Source organism: Condylostylus longicornis, unplaced genomic scaffold (genome assembly GCF_029603195.1).
Source record: "Condylostylus longicornis isolate FDR11 unplaced genomic scaffold, ASM2960319v2 ptg000072l, whole genome shotgun sequence".
NCBI lineage: Eukaryota > Metazoa > Arthropoda > Insecta > Diptera > Dolichopodidae > Condylostylus > Condylostylus longicornis.
The window spans coordinates 1,782,569-1,808,351 of record NW_026578040.1 but is presented as its reverse complement, the minus strand read 5'-3'; the positions used below and the strand labels follow the sequence as shown (position 1 = coordinate 1,808,351).

At 25.3% G+C, this 25,783-nt stretch overlaps 1 protein-coding gene across 2 annotated transcripts; it reads right to left on the bottom strand.

The window, feature by feature from the left end:
- Positions 1–16: 16 nt before the first annotated feature.
- Positions 17–20,032, bottom strand: LOC129612364 (breast cancer anti-estrogen resistance protein 3 homolog). Of its 2 annotated transcripts, XM_055525922.1 has the most exons (10): positions 19,886–20,032; positions 12,047–12,190; positions 11,718–11,873; positions 11,080–11,287; positions 3,951–4,275; positions 3,776–3,878; positions 2,631–3,709; positions 2,069–2,560; positions 1,556–2,004; positions 17–1,478 (listed from the first exon to the last, which is right to left on the bottom strand). In XM_055525922.1, exons 1-10 carry the CDS (start codon positions 19,944–19,946, stop codon positions 1,337–1,339), a joined length of 3,159 nt encoding a protein of 1,052 aa, XP_055381897.1. In that variant the 5' UTR covers positions 19,947–20,032; the 3' UTR covers positions 17–1,336. The 2 variants fall into 2 exon arrangements, with proteins under 2 accessions (XP_055381897.1, XP_055381898.1); XM_055525923.1 differs by lacking the exons at positions 11,080–11,287; positions 11,718–11,873; positions 12,047–12,190; positions 19,886–20,032 and adding an exon at positions 8,327–8,636.
- Positions 20,033–25,783: the final 5,751 nt, after the last annotated feature.

Sequence of the window (25,783 nt, the reverse complement as noted above, 5' to 3'; positions counted from 1 at the left end):
TTTTAATGCGAACACTGTCATGTTTAAAGGCGAAAGGAAAGTACATACCAAAGCTTAATTTTGATATCACAAATTTAACAATATTAAAGAATTTCGTTTCTTTTAACACCTTGACGAAAATTCTAATATTTTTGGTTAAGGAAACAAATTTCAATTACGGTCATTAATATTTAATTTATTTTATTGTATATTATTTTTTAATATAAATTTTTCAATTTTATAATAATATATGATTTATAATAATAAAACAAAAATTTATTGTATAATTTATTATCATTTTGATATACATGCGTTAATACCTCCATATTTTATAAATACATAATGATAATAATAATAGTAATAATTAAGGAGATTACGTAAAAGTTTTGTCACTTAAAATATACTGTATAATAGAATTTGTTAGTATTCACTTTTAATTTTTTTTTTAAATTATATTTCTACAATTAGAATTAGTTTCTATTTTTTCATAGTTTAAATTTTGCAATTTTGATATTTTATTTTTGATTTTTTCCAAATTGATATTTTGCTTAAAATATAAAATAAATATTTTTTAAAGAATTGAAAATTTCATCGCAAATTATGTATAAATCCTAAGTTTAAAAATTGTTTCGCTAGTAAAAATTGTATAAAAATGTAAAATTGTTGCTTGTTTTTTCTGGGCAGTTCTCGCAAGTTTCGTTTGTATAAAATTTTTATTTTTATTAAAAAGAGTTTAACCAAGAACTTATAAAGTTTGATGATAATTAAAAATATAATTGTTTTATATTCGAAAAAATATAAAAAAAAATTAAAAATTATTTGAGAAAAAACTTAAAATTTGCAACGTTGGAATTATTCGATCTTGACATTACAACAATGTAATAATATTAAATTTATGAAAACCCAAGTGCTAAATCAATTTTAAAGAACTTAGAATGCAATAGAACTGTAATGCAAAATATAAACTTCGTGTCATCTAATAACTATAATAATGACGTCGATAATATGAATAATAAATTAAATCGAAAACTTAATTTCGAATATACACACGTAATGTGAAAACTTTTTACAACAAGATATGATTTTTTATTTAAATTATACGAATAATTTCTAAAAAACGAGTTAATTAATTTATTCATGTAAATACAATCTAAATTTAAAATAAATAAAAGCTCAACAGTTATACATAGCTAAAATTTGCTAACATAGTAAAATGGTAATACAAAAAAAAATTTTTTTTACAACCTTTGATAAAATGACTAGATAGTCTGTATAGGAAATTCATCAAAAATAATCTTTTTAAAAAAATAGATTACATTTAGCACTATTTTTACAATACAAAATTAAGTTTTCCTTCTTAACCCGCATTCCCAATTATTTCTGTTTTACAAAACTTATCAGCCATTATTCCTATAACATGCTCTAATTTAGAGTGACGTTCCTCAGATGAAACTAATGCACCTTTGCTGCCCCAAAGAAATTTAATATGAAATTCGGTCCTGAAAATATTTTGATCATGTGAAAAAAAATTTATGTACATATTATGTACTTTAAAAAATGGAGAAGCATATAATACCTAAACGCATCACTTAATAAATCATCAAGACGACTTTTTGCACTTTCTAAGACTATTTGAGCATTTCTTCGGTATAACGAAATATTTTTAGTAAAATTTCGAGCTGCATCTAAGTGAGAAAATAGTATTGAAATACCAAAATCATCAGCATTTGACTCCCAGTTTGTAACACATGGAATTACAAGAGACGATTTTTGTTGCGGTGACTTCATCGTTTGGGTATTTGACGCTGTTTTCGAGTTTGTTGTTGTTGCCATTAAAATGTCATCAACGGTCCTGTCCCGCAATAATATATATGGTAGTAAATGAGGAACAGTTGTGTTAGGTGCTTGAGGGTTTGAGCAGTCATTCATGCTCTTTAATGTTGGTCGTAATTTCGCTTCGAATGTAAACGCACTGTCTGTAAATTTTTGTCTTAGTATATGCCAAGTTTGCTCAAGTTTTTGTATCTGAAAGTATTTGAAATTGTCGAGATTTGCATTCGATGTTTTAAAAACACACAAAACTACTTACTTGTGGCATGCAAAGTCCTAACATTATTGCACAGAAACCAAATAAGTTTCCAAGGGCCGTCTTTGTTTCGATAGCTATTTGAATCCATTTATCTAATATTTCAGCTCTTTCTAAATCATTTTGGCAAGTCATTATGGTAATTGCAACTAATAGCTTAATGCATTGAGTTCTTTCAATTAAATCGTTCCTAAAAGTCTCTCCGTGGGGAAGTGTAATTAATTCAATGCCACTGCAGTTAAATAAAATATTGTCTTTTTCGCTGGATGTAAACTCTGAAGTGCAAATGTCATCCCCAGAAGTAAATGATTTTAAGTCATCGAATTCACCTAAAATCAAAAGCACGTCTATGCGTGTTAAATGTTGGGCTATTATCCTTGGTCCCGTCTCAGATAGCATGATTCGAAATGTGTTTAAAGCATCACTGTCTAAAGGGTTATTTTCAACAGCCGGTAACAAGAGTGTATTAAAGTTTTCTAAATCAAATTTTGATAACTGAAAATAAAGCAAATAAATTTTTTGAAATATTTAAATAATAAAACCGAATTGATATAATTTGTTTTACTTGCTGATATATAGGAATATCCATGCTAGCCAGTTCTTGTTCAGCAGCTATAATGTCAAATTCATTAAAGCTTTTTAAAGTCATTGATGATAACGAGTTAGTCATGAATCGAGGATTTTTAATTATAACACCCCGGTGTGGCACATGACCTTCAACAAGAAGATCTCCTGGGGCTGAACTCTGAGCCGAATCACCAGACCCATTGCCAGAATCTGACCCACTAGCATGATAAGAAGCGACACGATTTAATGGATTTTGTTGTTCTAATGGTAGTTCTTTTATAGATTCACGTTTTTCCCTTTGAGTCGGAGTAATTTGGCTATTGTTTATATTATTGATGCTTGTACCAATTGGCCTTGTCGGCTTTGGAGGAGGACTAGGGGCTTTTTCATCCTTGTGCTTATTTTGCTCTGCGCAGGGAGTTAATGAAGAGTTACTTGTTTCACGATTTAAACTAGATGTCCTCGAACTATTCATTTTTAATCTACTTGAGGTCATTGGTCTAGGTAAAGAATGTGAGTGAGCTCTTTGGCCGTTACAATGTCTAATAACACCATCTGCGCTGGAAGATTTTTCATTAGTTGATTTTTGAATATTGCTGACGACCGTTCCATTAGTTTGAATTATCCCGTCTGCGCTAGAACTTCTTTCATTTTGTGATGCTATTTTTTTAATTTCTGTATTCAACTGCCCTTGTTGCTGTTTATCTAGAGAAATACCATCGACGCTGCAATATTTGTCGCCATTTTGAGAATGGATTGATTGTAGTGGAGTTAAAGACTGAGATCTTTGTTTTTTTGATGGCAGACGTGGTGGTGTATCTCGTTTTGTTCTTGGTGGAGAGGACATTGGACTGCGGTGAGTTGATACGGTATTGTTATAGCTGCCTTGCTGATTATATGGATTAAAACGAAGATTTGCGATTGAAGGTGAATTAACTGGGCTTATTCCTCGTATACCTGTCAGAATTTGATTATGCAGTTGGTTACCTATAAACTTATTGCCGTAAAAGGATAATGGGTGACTTCGATTACAAGGATATTGAATTCTGGCTCCTGATGCTGCAGATATAGGTTTACCTAAGTCAGAGAAAAGAAAATATTTTCATTGCATAATGGTACAATAACAAGACAAAATACAATTACCTGATCCTACATAGAAAGTAATAAGATCTGGGACAGTATCATAAGCGTCTTCCTCGAATTGATATTGAACTCTTTCATACACAGTTTCCGGTTGAATTAAAATCTATACATATTTAAATAAACGGTGTTTTTCAATACTTATAAGAACAAAATTTCTTAATCTTTAATCCTATACCTTATGAATTACAAAATGTAAAGTGACTGATTTCGATTTACAAGTTAAAACATAATTTCCGGGCTGAGATGCACAATCTCTCACTAGAAAATCTCCATCTTTTTGTACAATTTCTTCGGATCTTTGACGTGGTATTGCGCCATGATACCATGCATGTGATCTTAAATCTCGTGAGTCTAAACTTAATTCCCATTCCAGTGCCTTCTTTAAAACCAAAGCTTCGTGACCGATTTCCAATGTTGGTGTTGTTGTTGTCGAATCCATGTCCACAAGATCTCCACAACTTTTACTCTGCTTAGTATTTTCTGGGTTTAAAATTTCATATCTTATACATTGGCATATTTTTTTCAAAAAAGAAAGAAAAAAAAAATAAAAATTATTAAAATTTAGTGTTTTTTTTTTATTAGAAAATTTATATAATATTTTGTATAAAAAAAAGTTTCAAATCAAAGTAATAGAAAAATCAAAAGCTCTATTGGTGATTATTAAACTCTTTCTGTATTTTTTTATTTTCCTTTTCTACTTTCATTCACTCATTTTTAAATTACTTTTTGAATAAAAAAACTTATTCTTTCACAAAGCCAATGTGCTTTCATAATGTACAAAAAATGCAATGAGATGAGCATGGAAATGTCATCATCACATAGTACACAAAAGAAATTGTAACCGATAAGGAGGAAAAATACGAAAAAAGAATGTGGATGGAACAAAAGTTTTTTAAACAGAATAAAATAAATATAAAACTTCCACAAGGATATAATGAAAAAGGCTTTAAAAAAATGTTATTTAAAAAACTTATTCATAAAATAATGGATGAACTCCAAAATATCACTTCAAAAAGTAATTTGTTGTTTAAGAGTCGTAGACACACTAAATATTTTGAGAAGAACAGTAGTGTCATACGATAATGTGTTTCAGTTTTTACTGCAATGGTTATACATAGTTCAAAAGCCTGTAACCACATTTAAATGATTTCAAAAGACAAAAATAAATACATATTTATTTTATAATTTGAGTTAATATTTTAAATAAAGGTTACAAGTAATTTGTTAAATTTAAAGAAATGATAGAATAACTTTACCGTTGATTAAATAAATTCCATCTACTTAAGCTAACATTAGTTTGGAAATATTTAGTCGTCTATTTATGGTATGTTTTCAATGTACCTACTACGAAGTACTAACGTAAATATGAAGTTGTACGAATACATGCATAGATACTTTATACTTTGAATGAACTAAACTGAACCCTATGAAAAAAATTTATGTTTGAATCTGCGTCTATATTTTTTGGGAGTGCAGTACAAATTCTTTACATGTTTTGTATTATTTACATTACACATAAAATATATACATATAAATTGTTAATTGAACCCGCATATTTTAAAAATTTTATATATGTACTTATACAACGCAAAGGTCGTTTTGACCTTTACTCACATCATATATACATACACTGGCTATAGTTCTTATTAAAAATTAATTATTCAATGAATAAATATGGAATTTCATTCTATGAAAACCTTTAGTAGATATATATACATATATATATATATATTTATATATATATATATTTATTCTAGGCTTATAATGCCTTATCAGCTTGATTTAATTACTTAACTTGTAAAAATTCTTTGTCCATACAAGAAAATTACTAAAACAATAACATGCTTACATTGTGCACTTAAAACTGCTTCATTTTTTTGTATCTTATACATGAAAAATTTATAATAATTTCTTGTTAATGAATGTCTATTAAAGTTATACGAAAACTGCTATGGCCATATAGTATATATGTATGTAACTATAAAATATCACTTGAATTAAAAATTTGATTCTCCTTTGCTTTGAGAAATAATAAAGAAAAACACTTTGCTCATTGCATTTTATTGTTTTTTGGGTTTTTTTTTTTTTTTTTTTGGTTTAAATAAAGGTTTATAGTCATAAAAGAGCTCAACTGGTGCCATTATTATTTCTTCATTATGTTTTTATTTTTTAAAAATATATTGAAGTTATGTATAACATGCGTGCGTACAATTTTATATAATATATAAGTGCTTACATGATATTATATAATAATTGTAATTCACCTGTACATTAGTCAAATAAACAAAAATAATAATAAAGTACAAAAGGTACATTTATGTATTGTTCTTATGTGTATGATATACATAGGTCCTTTATACCTTTTACATATTTTTAATGTTTTTGTTGTTTTATTAATATTCCGTTTTTATATAGGTATCCATACCTCCAACATAATTACATACACATAATAAGTTCAGAATTTAGGCAAGTATATATTTATAGCATAAATTACTGGAAAATTTCATGACGATAAGAAACTTTTAAGGTGCACCCAAATACAATATAAAATTTTTTCCTTTGAGTCATGTTTGTGTTGTTTTACATAAAATTATATTAAAGAATAATAACACTTAGTTTTTGCATATTAAACAAAACAAATTGAATTATTTGAGCTCCCAAATTGTGAAAAAACAAATAAATTAAGTATCTATATACTTGTACAAGGCAAAACTAAAGTAGAATAAAGTATATCTACAAAATATTATTAATATTTATTTGCAAAAAAATTTTGTCATTTTAAATTGTTCTGGTTTTTATGCTTTTTTTTCGAATATTTAAAAGCTATTTACCGTCTTACTATTACATATTATAAGAATATTTATTGAGCCACAAAATGTAGGAAATCATTTCTCATCGTTTACAAGGAGTTATAAAAGAAAAAAAGCACACTCTCTAAAAATCTTCCATTATCCTATGTATAAAAAAAAGATAATTTTGTAGCTGTTGTTTAAGGACTTTCTAATATTTAAAAAGATTTTTGATTTTTATTTGCTTTCATATAGAAAATAAGATAATAATATAAATTCTGCATTCTATGTACGATTTATAAGAGCCTTTATAATGTTATGGACGAATATATGTGTTTGTTTATATAATATAAACTGATACATAAATATATTATTCAGAGATATGTATTTAATATATTACTATACACTAATACTTACAAAAAATAACACTACCATAAAGAACAACAATAAAAACAAATAATAAATATTTGAAATGATAATGACAGGATGTAACAACATTAAAGTTATAACAAAATTAATATTATAGCAAAATAATGGCCCAGAATATAATTAACCGTACAATTTCCTTAGTTTCTTTTATCGTAGAGTTTCTTTAAATCTATCATTAAAGTTTAGCTTTTAACAAGGACCCAAAATTAAAACTGAGATATGATCATTTCTTTTAAGAATACTTCGATAAATTCGATAAACAACTAAATCCTATTCATTTTTGTATGGTAACGTATATATAAAAATTAAGTTGTTTACATTGAGTTTTGTCGTTGCACAGACAATATTTATAAGAGAGACGTAATTTATTTTAATTTTATTATAGTATTACTATACTTAATATGATTGTATAGTACACCCAAACATGACTTTATGTTGAATTTCACATACATATTAGTTTTTAATAAATTTTTGATAAGTTCTTTTGAGACATAAACATTTTTACATATTACAAATATTTGTTAGGGGGTACAAAATCTGTATTGATTTTACAGATTTTATTATATTGCATCTTGTTGAAAGTTTTTTCAAAATTATTACTTTTTTCTAAAATTAATGCATACTTCATATATATATGTAAAAATAAATGAAATGCGCAACATGTAATTGAATTACTTTCTTAACAATAATTAATTGTAACAGTGCCATTTTCAATAACTTTTTTTTAATTTCTATTTTAAAATGATTGCCAAACAAAAACCAAGAGCCATTGCATAATGACATGCTATGACATTACATTAAGGATTAATAAAGTATTTTATGATAAACGCTTCTATGTCATGGGTTTATTATAGATGATTGTTATTTATGGAAAATGTCTTATATTTAGATAACTTGTTCATTATTAGCTTTATTAATTTAAGTAATGTACAAGTACATATATTTTGCCTTTGTGCATAATTTTTTTAATGATTGCCAAAATAATTGAGTAACTTTTGTTCGTTATTATTTCAGTTGCACGAAAAATATCATACTTGTTTTTTTTTTTTTTTATTCATTAAAATTTAAATATTTATATAAGAATTTGTGAAAATTTAATTTTATACGTTGAATTTTATACGTTAAAATGAATAAGTTGGCTATGTCACTTTTATTAGCTTACACTCTAGCTAGACTGAAGCATCCATATTTACATTAAATTCATCTCATATACATAATATATATATGTAATTATTATAATATGTGTGTGGGTATATATAATGTTATGTTATTATTGTGGGGCATATATGTACATATATATTATTATAATATTATATTTTGTATTTATACATACCCATACTTGTAAAGAACTTATGAAACTTTTTGTTATTGTTCTCTAGTTAATATTATATTCGCGTAGAATCCTATATACATATATTGCTACACATTTATATACAAATGCATGCATATATACATACATATATACTTTTTGCATTTGCTTTATTCTACAATTTCTACGATATTTATTTTTACGCCCATTTTCATGCAATTATTATACCTGTAGTTAAAATATAGAATATAGATAAATCTGGGATTTCAAAATGATTTTTCATATATTCCAATTTCGTATAGGTACTTTTAAATAAAATTATATTACATTAATTAGATTTAATATGAATTATTTTATTGTTTTCTCAATGCTAATTTAATAAGCATTGATTAAGTATTAATTTCTCAATGCACATTAAATTTAATTGTGGATTTAAAAATTTTTTCTTTATATTTGAATATAAATTTTTCCAATACAAAAAAAGGAACCACCCGCTTTTACTTAGTTAAATATATGGAATATTTTACTTTTTTTTAAATAATAAATGAAGAAAAACATTTAGTTTTAATTTTTTAATCACTTTTTTCGGTATTAATTCTTTTTATGATAATTTGGAGGAAAAAATTATTCACATTTTTTATTTAAATATTCCCAATTAAATTAAGTATACACATTATAGATGAAACAGTATAGAGAGCGAAAGGGAGAGTATGAGTAAAAAAGGTACTAAAAAAAAACTTTGAAACGATATGCCGAAAAACTTCTTATTTCTATATGATGAATGGTGACTTTTCTACCAAACAAACCAACTCGAACTGAAAATCTTCAAATTTAATTGAGTATCGAACCCCTTTTTTCTCTGTTTGCCATTTTTTATTCACAGAATATAACAATAACAAAATATAAAAAATTTATGAAAAGGGACTAAAAACAAAAAAAAAAATTTTGTATACATATGTACGGATGTATGTATCTAAATGAAAATGAATATGTATTACCGGCTGATTTTACAGTTATAGAACCCTCTCTCTTTATAATAGAGTACGAAAAATAAGTATGCAAAAATTCACTGAGAAAATTTCCCCATGTTATTATCACATGGAAATAATTATGTTTCATTATTATTATAACGGTTTACGTTGTATAAAACATTAAATCATACGCATGCATATGCATGTATGTACATTTGTAAGTATATGTGATTGTAACATACACTTGTATTATAAATTTTTTTAACGTAATTATGCACGTGTATTTTTTTACGATACCATACGCAACAGAAAACAAAAATGTCGTTATATTACCACAAGGACAATTGTACGAGAGTTCTAGAAAATAGAGTTCTTGGTATAACGTGTGTGATATTTTTCTCTTATATTTTGTACCTATTTTTGATTAGAGGCCAGGGGTACTCACTATCTTAGGAAAGAAATATTATTTTATGTTTTAATTTTATATTTTTTTGCTATTTTAATTTTTTCTTTAAGTCTTCATTGCGTTAGCAACGAGTGGTTTTTTATGCGATATTATGTAATTACGATTAACATTGTAGAAAATAAAATAAATTATCTGTTTTTATAGATTTACGTTATAAAAAAAGTACGATATTAACGTAACATTGAACAAATTGTTCTATTAGTAAAGTATTGAAAATAGTTTAAAGGAAAAGGAGGAAATTATTAATGATTTGATAGTATGTTACAACAAAATAATATTATGATGGTATATTGATATTTATGTATGCATGTGTAATGTGTTTATATAGTTTTCTTTTGTTAGGAAAAAAATTGTAAAATTATGAATTATACGGTATAAATGAAAACATATAGAGTAGTAAAACAACACACAAAAAAAAAATGGAAACTATACGTTAAAGAATGAAATATTGTTGTTGTTATGCATGATTTATTTGTACTTTTTTTAGTACTCAATTAACATATTATCTGCAAGGACAAAAATATTTTATTGAAAGGGAAAATAAGTTTCGTTGCAATAAATAAATTAAACCGTATAGAACAGAAACAACTTCTTATGTACCAAATTCATTTAATTTGTACTACTGTAAAATAACAATTAAATCAAAAGCAGTAATTTGCATAGTATTTCAAAAAGAACTTAATACTTAATATCGTAGTAAGCTACTTGTCTAATTTTTGAAAACCAAGATTAAAAATAAAATTCAAAGTGTTTTTGACTTTGTTGTAATCTCTTCAAAATTAATATACATACAATTATCGGAAAATTTTAGCAAAAATATGAAAAATTATCGATTTAAATTTTTAAGGAGTTCGATGATGGGTAATGATAAGCACAAAATATACGAAGAAAAAAAAATGTTCTCTTTTTGTTTGTAAACCCCAACGCAAAATATAAAAAATATAAAACAAAATAATGTTAAATTAGGTCTTTTTGATAAAGAAAAAAAAAAACCAAAGAAAGTTCTAGTGCGCAAAATCAAAACAACGAAATGGATATAAAAGGCATGAATATTTTTTGTGAGGATTGAAAAATACAACAACCCAAAGGAAAAAGGATAACACAATAAAAAATATTAACAATATTTGCAAACATTATACGGGAATTTTTTATAGAGTAGTTACCAGAAAAAATAGAAAATGATTTCCAAATTCAATACATTTAATATTCAAATTGAATGGAATACTGTTAGTTTTTTTTCGTTTTTGAATATTTTGGAAAGTATTATAAGCCTTAAAAATAAGACATTCTTTATTTATAATATTTTTTATTTGAGAGTTTTCTTTATATGTATGACTTACATTGATTCTGTTTTAAATGTTTCTTCTTTAACATCATTAGATATATTCGCTGTGCTATCCTTAGTTTTAATACTAGTTTCACTATTTTGTCTCTTTGGTGACGATAATCCATTTTTTACATTATTTTTATTGTTTGCTCCAATTTCTGCTATACTATGTCTACCATTATCCGATTCAGATTTTTTTGATCTAGGAAAGGTTAATTTTCCTAAATGTGTAAAATATATGAAAGAGTAAGAAAATTCCCGATTTTTTAAAATTATAAAAATTTATATAGTTTGTAATTGTTATTAAATAAAAATTATATTTAAATTAACTTCAAGTAAAAAGCATTTAAATAAAAAATTATTTTAAATTTGATATTCTATAATAGAATTTTATTTTAAATGTTTTAGAATTTTGTATAATTTATTAACATTATTCAAATTTTATTAAAATGTAAAATAGTTTGTTAATGTTTAAATTCTTGTAAATCAGAAATGTAATATAAGAAATTTTTATTTAAATACTTAAAGTATTGCACAAAAATAAGCAAATGTCCTTTTTCTAAACAACAAACAAATATCCTTTTTCAAAAGGTTTAAGAATGGAATATTATACTTTATGAAAATAAATAAGTTGTTATCTAAGATATTTACCATCTTCTACTGTCCTCTTTTGAAAAATATCACGTAACTCAACCAAACTTGTTATGATTCGTGTCCTATGAGTAGAATTTTTTATTCCTAAGCTTTTTACATCATTCTCGGTTAATTTTAAAAGCTTTTCAATTTTTGTAAATTTCTTGAAATTTCCTGCAAAAAAATTAAACAGTATTGTTATATTGTATTGTCTAGTAATGAAAGTAGCATAGCACTTGTGTATATACGTATAAAATGAAGCAAAATTACGTTTAGGATTCTGTAACTTGAAAATTATTGGGAAAGACAGTCGAAAGATTTATTTAAATTTTAATAATGGAACTTACTCTCATATTCGCTTAATTCCAAGCTTTTTAACCATTCTGATACCTCAAATTTACTTTTATTTTCATCTTGCTTTTCTTCATCTGACACTATAATTGCAGCATTTTTCCGCCGCATAGTTGAATATCGAAAATTCCATGTTATACCTGTAATAAAAAAAATTTATAAATTAAACTTTAAATAAATGACGAAGGAAAATATAAATATGTTATTAATGAAAATATATGTTATTATGAAAATATAAGGGGAAAATGGTGCAGATACTCGTATACTCGTTTGACTTTTGTTGTGACACCTTTTCGAATATTAAAATAATCTAATTAAACAGTTAAAAAAAACTTATTACACAATCCATTAATGAAATGGAAATCAAAATTATTTATTATAATAATTGTCCAATGTTGTATGCTAGTTTGTTTGTTGGTCGATTTCACTCTTAATGACATTTTTTAATGGCTCTAACATGAAAACGGCTTAACGTAGAAAGCTGAGGTCTGGGGTGTTTGACATAAATCTTTGCCGAGAAGGCTTGAGCGACTTTTTGAGTGACTTCTTCAAGTGAATTTTTGAGTGACTTTTTTGAGTGATTTTCTTGACATTTTTGACTGATTTTTTGGTAATGTTCTCATGGTAGAAAGCTGGGAATTGGAAGTGATTTTTCAAGTGATTTTGTTGAGTAACTTTCTTGATGTTGATTAATTGGTAATTATTCTTATAAGTTTAATTTTTTTCAACACTTCCGTCAAAAAAAAATTATTTAATAAAAATAGAAAAAAAAAAATAACAAGTAAGTGTCATAATACAACCCGGTGCCATATAATTTTTGTTTTCTTGGTCGCTGAAAACCAAATTTTTTTGTGGCTTTAAATGGCTTTTGAATTTTTTTATTAAAAAAACTTAAAAAAGTAACTGAGATAATTTCATTTAAAATTCCTGATTCACAAAATCACTCAAAAAAATTCCTCAAATAAGAAATATTCAAAGAGAAATTAAATATTTAAAAAATTTTTTTCCGTTATATCGTCCCGAAGAACAACTGCGTCCAAACAGTACACCAAAAAAAACGTTAAAAAATTTAAAAAAGCCACTCGAAAAATTACACTGAAAATATTGTTATTGTAGCTATAAGAAGTCATCATAAAAAAATGTTCCAAAAAATCAAATCTCTCAAAGAACACTAAAAATACTCAAAGAAAATTACTAATAAATAGCACTACTTAAGCGTTTCCATCGAAAGGTGAGCAGAGGTGTAGGGGAGAAACGTTTGTTGTAAGTCATTGTTTGAACGTTTCTAAGTCATTGAACAAAAACATTTGGTATAAAACAAAATTTTACTCTATTTTTCCAAAGTCCTAAACGAGAATAGGTACGAACCATATACCAAATTAAAACTGTGCTGAAATTGGGGAATTGATTAAGGTTGGCAGCTTTGCTAAAATTTGGGAAAGCTCCCATGTTATTTAACTTAGAAAATTAAATTTTTTTAAAAAATGAAAAATTGAAATTTTCAAATGAAAAATTCAAATTATTTTACCTTTAAGTCATATGATTCAGAAATATGAACAGATTATAACTAATGTAGTTAATAAAATGTAACAGATTATAACTAATCTAATTCATAAGAAGGCCTTATTCTAACGTTTCTGAATCATATTTAATAATGCTGAATCATATTCAATTGACTTTAAGCCCCTGTAACTGTATATATCAGTGCACTTTAATTCGAGACACCCTTTATATTTGATATAATATTAATATACATATGTATATACATTTTAAAATTTTTTTTGTATTGTGCAACAAAACTGCAAATTGCTGCAACGTGTTACCAAAATTGCTCAATATTTTAATAACTTAATTACACCTACTTGTAGTTATGTTTGCAAAATGCAGTTTAGGCAATTATATTGATATTGTAATTAAATACAATAATGATGAATTGCTATAATGTTGAAATGTCTCGTATGATGAAATGTCTTGTCATCAGGGCTGCCTAAAATTGAATTTCAAAAAATGGTACATGAAACTTACAATCATTGTACCACAGAAAAAACAACATTTTTTTGTTATTAATTTTGAGTACTCCGAAAAATCAAGTAATTCTCAATATTAAAATAAATAAACAAAATATACTTCTCTAGTAATAAATAAAATCAAACTTTTGAATATGTAAAAAGTTTATTCAAAAACAGGTGTCTAATGTTTAACAAAAAATCCACGAAATTTCCAAATAAAATCTTTTAAAAAGTTTAAATAACAGTTTAAATCAAACCATAATAAAGTTGGGTCAAACCAATGGTTTTGTAATGTAGCATTTACAAAGCCCTTGCTTCAATGGTTCACCCTTCATCAAATGATGATACTACATTATATCTACGAGAATGTACCTACTACATTATGAATATTACTTTCATCATATATGAAACTATTTCAAAAAATACCTAATTTGGGGTGAACAATGAAATAGAGAAATAGAGATCAATAATTTCCTTTGAAATAGAGCATCAATAATTGCGTAAATAAAGGAAAATAATAAATTACATAGTTTATTAAATATTTTTACGGTAAATGCCATGCCATTATATTTATTTGTATATACTATAGATAATTTGGGAAAGCTTTTGGTTTCAGAAATATAAGGTGACGAAAATTTTCTTCTAACGAAATAAACTATTTATTAGTGTTTAAAAGATGTTAAACTTTCAGTATTCTGCAACCTGAGGTTTAGAAAAACGACACCAAAAATTTGGAAAAACCGGACTTTAGATAACATTAAATTTTGAAGGCCATTTTGGTTTTTCAAAGTTCAAATATGGTATGCAACGCTAGAAGAAATGAGTCACTACTTTTTTGCGTTTTCAAAATTTGAAAAATGCTTATGGTTTCCCTGCAATAAATAGTTGAAAACTAGTATTTTTAGGGTTTGGTGGGGTATAATTTTTAAAAGGGGGAAGATATGAAATATTTTTATTCTACGGAAATAAGTTTCTACTAAGGATCTATGTGCATATAAAAGTCCAGCTTTCTATCCTTAAGGTCGTAGAAGTTCTTTAAACATGTCCACGGACGGACGAATGGACAGGTTGAAGCTTTTTTTTTTCAAATTGTTTTGGAAAAGTGTTAAAAAAGGAAAAGAATTCGATAAAAAATGAAAATGTTTGAACAATTTGTTTGGACTCTTAGAACAAAATAAAAAAACAAAGCGTTAACAAATTTAAATGAATTGTTGACGTTGGCCAATCTGAAAAACCAATGAATGGTTGTGTAAGCCGTAGCCTTTAAAGAATTTTATTTGATTTTAGTCTATTACCATTAAAATTGTGAAAACAGCATTATAATGAAATCTGTTCAAGATCGAAATGTGACAGCAAAAAATTGAGAGGTATTAGCAATTTTATTCAGGAGAAAAATATACCATGACAAAAATTTACAGGAAATTGTGTCTTGGACAAGACTTAATATAATTCTAACTTGTAGCAATTTTATTATCTCGTAACAACATGTACCAGAAAATAAAATTCGAAACACAAATTGAGTGTTTTTGGTAATTGCCATATAATATTATATAATTTGATGCTTGAAGTCTTATATGTTGTTAACTGATTGATTTTTTCGTGTGTGCATATTTTTCTTGCACTAAAAAGAGTAAATTAGGTGTTAATAAAATTACAAATTAAAAAAAAAAGTTTATTTAAAATTCAGATTTGAAAAAAAAATATAAAAAAAGTAATCAATTTTTTATTTTTTTTAATTATTAATCGGCCCTTTTTGAAATTATTAAACGACGTCGTTTTTTATAGACTCTGGGTGCAAGTGCACATTTTGCATATATAACAGAACCAGCCTTGACTATTATAATTGCTTTGATTTTGTTATAATCGCTTTTACTACTATAATTACTTTGTATTTTGTTATAATTATTTTGAAATTGATAACAGTTATCTATTCATTTAGAGTTTTTAATAACAATGTATACGTTAACCTATAACATTAGATAAAAACACCTATAATAATGCCAGCGCCAGTATTTACAGTAGGTATTTAATGGCGTTTCCAGAGCCATAAACGAAATGGATTGTATGTTTGAAATAATTAATGTAGATATGGTATTTTGAAAATAACGTATAGGTTTTTTAATTTTTTTTATAAATTTGATAACAGTTTTGTTTTCATACTCTGACGTATGCGATGGCATTTATTATTGTGAATGAATGGAATTAAATTTTAAAATAATTACACATACGTATCACACTTATTCCATAAATATGTCGCGCAAGCTTTACTTTACCTACCATATTTATTTATAGTATTTATAAGTACATGTATCTATTCAAAAACGTGTTTAATTTATACCAGTATTTCACAAATGTGAAAAAAATTATTATTTACATATTTTTTATTCGTTATATTTTAAAAGTATTCATTATGAAATTCTTTGTTTATGATTTTGCATATTGATTTAGATTATCTCAGGTCAGTGACCAAAGATACCCACTAAAAAAAAAAGAAATGTTCTGTTAGAAGAAAAAATGGTCAATTTAAGTTTAAATTTAATATATGTATACAGTTTTAGTTATGGCTTTTTGGTACTAAATTTTTGTCATTAAATAAACCTCGACGAGTTTTCAATTAGATAGTTTTCTTATTTACTGTATTCTAAAAAAAAATGCTAAAATAATAACACCAATTTAACTTGTGAAACTTCAACAAGCATTTAAATAAAAATATCTTATTTATTTATTGGACAAATATTCACACGAATAAATTATAGAAAATAATAAAAAAAATTAACATAAAACTACTGATCAGATTTAATTGCTGAAATGTTTACTAAAGCTTTGATAAGTAACGCGTATATGACAATATGACGTAATATTTTTGTTTTTGAAAGAAAAAGTTCGTTTTAACTCATTTTCAAAACAAAAATTAAAAAATGCGCCAATTAATTTCTTTTTGACCAAACGTTCGTCTGTCCGATTTTTCCCCGGAATTATAATCAAACAACTTTTTCAAATCGACCATTATTAATAAATTTTTTATCTAATTTACGATATAATTTTTATTATAAAACGTAAGTCAAAAGCTTTAAAATTTTAACAGGTTATATCTAAAAACAACTAATATTTTACTTTACTTTCTGTCTTCTCCTTTAATCACAAAATATATTTAAATTCTATTAAAAAAGAATGGTAAGGGAAAATTTTTCTATCGAAAATATATATGTATCTTATTTTTTAACTAAAATATATTTAATTTAATTCTTACTGCCCGAATTGCATTTTACAAGGAGGTTATTTACTTATTATTACAGCACCAAATTTCAGATATCGTGTTTTCGGTAGAAACGGATTAGTCCCCATAGTAGTAAGCCTAAATAAACTATTTTTATAGAGATCGGTCTCTCTGTCTGTCTGACATTAACATTTTTGTTTGAAAAAAATAAAAGTATTAGTCAGATAAAACACAAAAACAGCTTTATTCTTCAAGCTTTTTATGACAAACAAAAAAACCTGATGTAGTCAGTACAGAATCCGCAATCCCGCAATCGAAATCGGTTCAGCCGAACTTAAGATATACGCGTTCACACACAGACCAATAGACAGATAGGCAGACAGACTGACATCTCTCAAAAAATTATTTATTTAGAAGTGAGTTCCATTGACAATTGAGTTCCCACCGAAAACTCCACATTCGAAATTTGGTGCCATCACATAACCTCCCTTATAACATAATAGCAAACAACCATAGCAGTTTCAGTTAATCGGAAAAACTTAAAAGTATTAAATATTAAGTAAATTGAGATCCACTGGAAATAGCACAGATGTCTCGTTGTCGGCTATAGTTAATTTGCAGCGTCTCAGTTAATCGGAAAAACTTAAAAGTATTAAATATTAAGTAGATTGAGATCCACTGGAAATAACACAGATGTCTCGTTGTCGGCTATAGTTAATTTGCAGCGTCTCGGTTTCGGCAGTAATTATTTAGTACTCCCTTATATGTGTAAAGAAAAAGGTATTTTAATTAAAGTATGAGGCTAAAAAAACCATTGTATAAAATGCGTCACTGTATAACAGATTCTATATGGAATAAAATGGGTTTCTAAGTAAATCATTTAATTAATTTCTCCTTTTTAAACTTTCACTACTAAAATTTTAGTATAAAAGCATTTGTTTTCCACATAAATATTGAAGTAAAATGTGCTCTCTTACGAATCATTTGCTGGGCCCTTTTTTTTATTCATTTCGTTTTCTAATTGTAAATTTGTCAACTTTTAAATTGTGTTTGTCGTTTAACAATTAATACGCTTGTTTTTTATTGTTAGAGCAAAAATACATATACGTTACAGTAATAATTATCAGATATCAGTATATTTTAAGTATAATACTGAAGTGTAAGTATTTATCAATCTTTCTGTGAAGTAAATAAATATTCTTTATAAAATTTTCGATGGTGACAGTGACAACATCATAAACCTTCTAGTATAGTAATAAGTTTTATTTTGTGTAGTACAATAAGTATAGTATAGCACATGTAATGGAAATTAAGCTACTACTAAATTTTGACATTAGATTTGATGTAAGTAACAATGCTACTCATACAACACGTTTTCATTACATTTTTAAGCACTTCAATCTCAAAATTCTTTAATAAATAAACAAAAAAAATTTTTTTTTTTGATTCTTGGCAATATGCCTTACTAAATCAATTGAATTACTATAAAAATGGCGATTACTTAATATTGTGGCATTCCAAAATTCAAAAAGGATTATACTTATTATCGTATAATAAATTATTATCATACTATCACAGCAATATCGTTTAATTTTTTTATTAAGCAAATATGTACACGTATTTTGGGCGCGAACGTTGTTCTAGCATGTCAGGTGTAAAAGTATTCGAAGTAGTCATCGACAATATTTTATTATATGATATGCTGGTTTTATATACATACAGTAAACAAAAAATTAAAGCAAAACTTGTTTAGTAAACAAAAATTTAAATAATTTCGTTGTATGCTTTTTATTTGTCGTAATTGAGTTTAAAAAAAAAGCAATTTTTTAATAAAATTCTTATCTTAATTTTTTATTTTTTTTCCATATACATATTTCATTTTTGTTTAAACATATTAAAAATATAATACACAATCAAATATTAATTTAGATGTATTAGTGAAATTAATGAAGTGGCATAAGTATGTATTTAAATATTTAAAGTTTGAAATATTTATTGTATGATTTTCAAAATAAAGAAGGAAATATCGGAAATATTGCTGTTATAAGTCTTTTATTTATAATATTGAGCTATATGTACATACATTCTTTAAAATATTTGAGAGAAAAGCATGTCATGCATCAAATCTGAGAAGATTTTTACTTTCATTCGTTCTGATTTTGATTTTTCTGCGAATTTCGCTATATTTTTCTAATCAGCAATATTGTAAGTTGCTATATACTTTTATGAATAAAAGAAAAGGAAAGAATGAGAGTTCTTTTCACTAAATTTTTACGTCTATTTTTTATTTGTATTGAAGTATGTGTTAATATAAAGTCAAATAACAATTTAATTGCAGAATAAAATGTTTATTTTTGGCACATTTGGTCAGAAAATTAATGCATGCAGCTCACGATTCCTATACTCGTTGATCTTGCATACTCGTATGAATGATATCATAACTTTCAATACGTCTTACCGTAACTATTTTATTATTTAATTTTATTAGGAATTATTGTTATTGGAATATATGTAAATTATTTTATTAAATGTAACTGATCATTTATTAAAGTCTATTGAAATGATCAGCTCCAATTACTAATGTCTTTTACATCGATAATTACACTTACTTTGAGTTCTTCGCTTTTTCAATTTACTTCCAGGATTTTGTTTTGCAAATTTATTTCCCATATTTGCAAATGAACATGCATACAAATTTATTTATAAGTTTGTTGATCTTTTAATATAACAAAAAACATCAAACGAGTGGAATTCGATTTATATTTAATTTGAATAAATTTTACATTAAAAGAATTTTTACTTAATTAACATTTTAAATACTAAAGCATAATATTTGTAAAAATAAACTTATAACTTTGATTCATTTTGTATGTGTATGCATACATGTATTTGTATCTTATGGTTACTTAATTTAATTAATTAATATAATTTTAAAATAAAAATTTTTTAAACCAAACTTTTGTTTTTAAATGAAACCTTTTTGTAATATTTATGTTAATTTAATTTATTTTTGAACTTTAATTAGCATTTTATCACTAAACACAGATAATTTATTTTTATTATACACATTATTTTTATTATTTTCACATGAAGGACAGCCGAACCTAGTAAAAACAATGAAATGTGTAAAAGTTAATTTTTTATTTTATTTTCATTTATTGTAGAGCGAATAATCGCAATTTAATGATTTTCTGTAATAACGATCAAATTTCATTTACTGTTATAGTATAAATGAAAAAAATTTTATTGTGGAATTTTTCCCAATCTTATTTTTCTTGAAATATTTAAAGTACCCAAATTGCTTTAAAACGAGAAATTTTTTTTTTTCTTAATTTTTTTTGTAAATAAATACTAATGTGATTACTTAAGCAGATATTTGTAAGTATAGCTACATATGTATTTAAAAAAAGTAATTCTTAACCTTGCTGGTGCTACATGAAAAAAGACAAAAAAAAAAACGAATAACTATACCGGAATTATTGGTAATACACCGCAAAACCTAATGAATATTAATAATGCACTCAAAAACTTGTGAATAATAAAATCGTCTTTAAAAGATTATAAATGAAAAAAAAATCGCTTATTATTTTGCTGTGAGAGACACAAGATTGCGCAAATAACTGAGTTAGTATTATAATAGAATGGAAAAAATTATATGTACATAAATTCTTCGCTTTTTTTAAAAGTTCGTTAATTAAACGTCATATCAGCGCGATATTAATTTTTTTTCTCTTTTAGTAAATTTTTTGCTTATTTTGAACTTAGTTGAGATAAGACAGCCAAAAGGTGTAATTTGATGTCAACTTATAAGAATAAACATGCGATTATAATAGTGTACATAATAATTTTCAACACACGCACGTATAAGTATTAATAAATATACTTACATATGAACATATGTATATTGTTGTGAATATACTGATCGCAAGCATTGAAATTAGATGTGTTTTGTGCGGATAACGATTATCGTTTTAAGTAGTTTTTAGTTATTTAAGTTAAAAGAGCTAATTCAGTTATTCAAATATATTTTCTTAAATGTGTATATACATACATATTTATAGTTAAATATATTTTTGTTTACATTTTGTTGTTTACATAAAAGTAAAAAATAACAATAAATAAGTGACGCGGAATTATTAATTTTCGAAATCAGGGGAGTTATGTATACACGGATACATTTATGATTGTTGTTATTATTACATATTATATTATTAGCTTAGTAATTAGTATTACTAAAATAATAATGAAAATATATCGTAAATGAAGTATTAGTAAATGTTGTGTATTGAAAATAAAAGAATAAGAAGAATAAGAAAATTGTAGTAATTAGTAATTTAGATTTGATTTTATTTATTTAATAGTTAAGCTTTTTAATATAATGAAGTAGGGCGTATGATTATGTCACGATTTATGATGGATAAAGATATGATTAAATTATTACGATTGTCAGTAATTAATATTAATGTAGTCAGATTTAAGTATATAATAAAACAAGAAGGTGTATATGAGTATTTTGATTTAAAATTTTGTTAACAAAATCTGATGCGATCAGCAACAAAAGCACTTGTTTTGGCGAACAACATTATGAAAATACTTCTTTCAAATTTTAAGGGTGTTATTCATTTTATAGTTAACATACAAAATTTCAAGTTACCCTTTTCAATATTTTCTTTAGAATAATTAAAATTTAAAAGTTTGCCCATAATAACCATGGCATATCCGTGTCGTGGCTAAAGTAAAAATTGTTTGCAATATGTGGTCGGTAAAAAGATAGACAATAAAAATCAGAGTAAACTTAGGTTCGAGTTCCCTGTCAATTAAAGATTACTTGTAAATTGGAAATAATCAATTGACTTATAAAGGTTTAGGTTCAGAAAATTTGAAAATTTTTACTCTATATCACAAGCAGTTCTTACTATTTTATTTTTATATTATTTTGTATTCTAAAATATATTTAACACTATCTGAAATTGGAATTTATTAACAGCAGTAAAACTTTTTACTGTTTCAAAACTCAACTCTCTGACACTAGTTCAAATGTTTTTTAAGTGTTATATGAAGGCTAAGAATATTTGTCATGCAACTACAAACAACTGTTTACATTTGAATAAAATTTTTGTTGTGCTATAGAGAAATAGGAGATATGAAATAGCACCACTCTATTGCTTTTAAAACTTTTGCAGCATGAGTAAGTTATTTGCCAAATTTTTTTAGAATAGTTGCACTATTACAAAATATGTTATGCGACAATTGATATTGTAGTTCTTTTGGGTTTGTATGGTATAGGAGTTGTATGGCAGCTGTTGGGTTAGCTTATACAAATGCAACAATTTTATTGGAATTATATCGGAATTTAATCGGAAGTAGTATAAATTATATTTTAATTATAGTCTGGATAAGTTTACCAGACTTAGTATAAGTAACATCTAAATTATTTTAAAAATATTTTTGGAGTTGTTAATTATATAAATCTGACTACATCTTATTGAACCAAGATCACCGAATCCATAACTTAAATAGAATTCTTAAAGTAACAACTTTAATAAGAGTAATGTGTAAAAACTATGTTGCAGAGACAGATTGACGGAAGGACATAAAGTAAAAAACAAGGGTACAAAATTCAATGCTTAACTGGAAAATTTACATATGCCTATATTTCAGATGTCTATTTCTTAGGTTACAAAAAGTGTGGTGAACTTATTATATCCATCGAACATTTGTTCGTACGGGTATAGAATATGAAAAAAAATCTATTTCATACTCTTGGGAGAAAAAAAGAAATTTCAAAGTGGTCAAATTGGTGAGATAAATAAATAATCATTATTTTAATGAAAAGACATTTACTTTGAGATGTGATACTTTGAAAGGGGAAAAAGTTTATTGCACTTTCTTCTGATGAAGTAACCTAAGGGAAAAATGATTTTAAACGAACTTACGGTAGCCGACAACTTCAGCAGATATTTTGTCAACGTAATGTTAGGCTATTTTGTTTCGCATTGAAAGGAACATTGAAGAGTGGCAAGCAGGATCCATTTTTAATAATTTCAGCTTTCTATCTCAAAGGATTTAGAAGTTTCGTCAGCAGACAAATTAACAGAAGGGCAAATAAACGAAGTGAAACTAACAAGAACTTTTTTTCAAGTTTGTTGGGAAAGGGCTAGAAAGGAACCATTGAAATGCATATAGTTTTCTTTTTTTTTAATAATCTTGCATAAATTTAGGAAAATACAAAATAATGTTTTCAAAAAATTTAGGCTTATATAAAATTTGAATTGTGTTACCAATTAATTTAATTAAGGCATAATGGTATAATTTTGGATAAGAAGACGATCATTATTACATATTTGATTTCATAGAAGTTCAACAAAGCTTATAGTGTCGATGAAATATAGCTGATTGAAAATGGTTTTTTTTTTCAAACTTTGAGAGAGGAATTGCAAAAAAAACTCGTTCTAGTAAAACAACATATTTATTGAAATCTATAAACAGTTAATCTATAATAGTTAACTTTGACGGATTTTTCAATGACTTAAATTTTTTTTTTGTAAAATAAACAATTTTTGACAAAAAATTGTAAAAAAACATACAAAAAATAATAAAATTTACAAAAATATTGAAATGAAATTATTAATTTACAACAATATGTAGACAGATAGACGAACAAAAATATAATGTAGAAGATTTTCATGTGCTGCTTCAAAACTTTAACTATTGCTACTTGAAATTTTTACCAATTATATTAAGTCTATATTTTTTTTTTATTATTCCAGGCAACGTAATATACAATATGTGCATTATGTAAATTATTCTTGATTCATGAAAAGTGGAAAACTCTATTTACTAATTTCGGGATAGAAGTTCCTTTTCATGCAAAATTACTTTCACATTCATATAAAATATGTATATAGTACATTAAATGAAAAGAAACAGTTTTAAAAAACAATAAAAGGTTTGATATTGTTACTTTAAATACAATATTTTCGTTTAATTTTTATATATCTTTTGTTTTTACGAAAACTTTTAATTTTAATAATGGACTAAAAATTATTTTCACATACATATGTATGTATATTATGCACATATATTATGTATATACAATATGAAATTGAAATTTAATTGAATTTCGCTGTTTATTTTATTGAAATAGGTCAATTTTAAATTTTACAATCTGTATGTGCAATATAATGTTGCCTTTGAACTTGCATACATATAGATACAGCTTATAATATTGTATAATGGTATATATATGTGAATATTATATATATTTAATAAATATAATACAAAATATTCATATTTTATTTTTAAATATAAAAGAAAAATGAAAAAAATGAGAGGTTATGACGATAAATCCTTGGAAAAATGGAAGTATACGAATGCGCTACATTTAAATAATTCAAATAGTGTAATTAAATGTGTATATATGTATGCATATAGATATATTTACATAATCATTTATAGTGGTATTAACAGCAAAATATTGAAAAACGTTCTGGTAATTTTACTCACTTGTATTCGCTTGTTCTCCTGAAACTAATAATAGTTACGATATTGTATGTAATTTTATGTGTTTCAATACATGTTTTAATATGATTAATCATTTTTAAAGATTTTTCATGACGTGTTTTATCCCTTCGCAATGCTTAGCATTTGACTTAGTTTAAGAATGCTTAATTACAAAATCAGGTGTAAAACCGGTGTTTACTTGGAATAAATGGCGGTCAAATAATTTAAACATATTGCGATATAAACTAAATATTATTGGCATTTATAACATTTATTTAAACATTTTATGCTTGTATTTTTGCGTTACCTATACAAAATTTTTATACTTTAAGCTTTTGTCTGATTTGATTAATTATTTTAGTTAACGTTGCATAAATTTAGGCGAATCATAGTTTTAACATTTTTCGTCTTCCGAATGCAACGATTTTTTTTTATTTTATTTAAAAATCTTTTTACTTTTCATACAACTAAAACTTAAATTATAATAAAATGCTATGAATTTTGTGCAGCGAGCAATTCTGTTTTTTTCTTGTTGTTTTCTTCACTGTAAGATTTTTGAATAAATATTCTTCTAAATAAAAGGCTTATCATTACATAGATTCAACAGAAAACGCAACTTTTCAGAGTGAAATTTTGTAACAGAAAACAAAAACTTTTATTCAAAGAAATTACAAAAAGTATACATGCACATACATAAATATTTAAAAACAAAAAATAAAAAAATAATAAATACATTTTCCTCATTTTTCCTCACTCAAAGGTAATGAATGAACGTTTCCAACATTCAACAACTAAAATATAGAGAAAAACTTAAATGAGGAATCAACGAAAATTTCTGGGTTTCATGTGTAGATAATGAAAGTAGCTTTTATAGACTAAAAAATTAAAACGGAAAAAACCAAAATTAAACAGAAAAAAATTGTCTTTTGATATTTTTTTTTGTGCACTAAAAGAAATTTTATATAAAAAAAAAGTTGCTGAATTTTTGAAGGATGTTAAAAAAG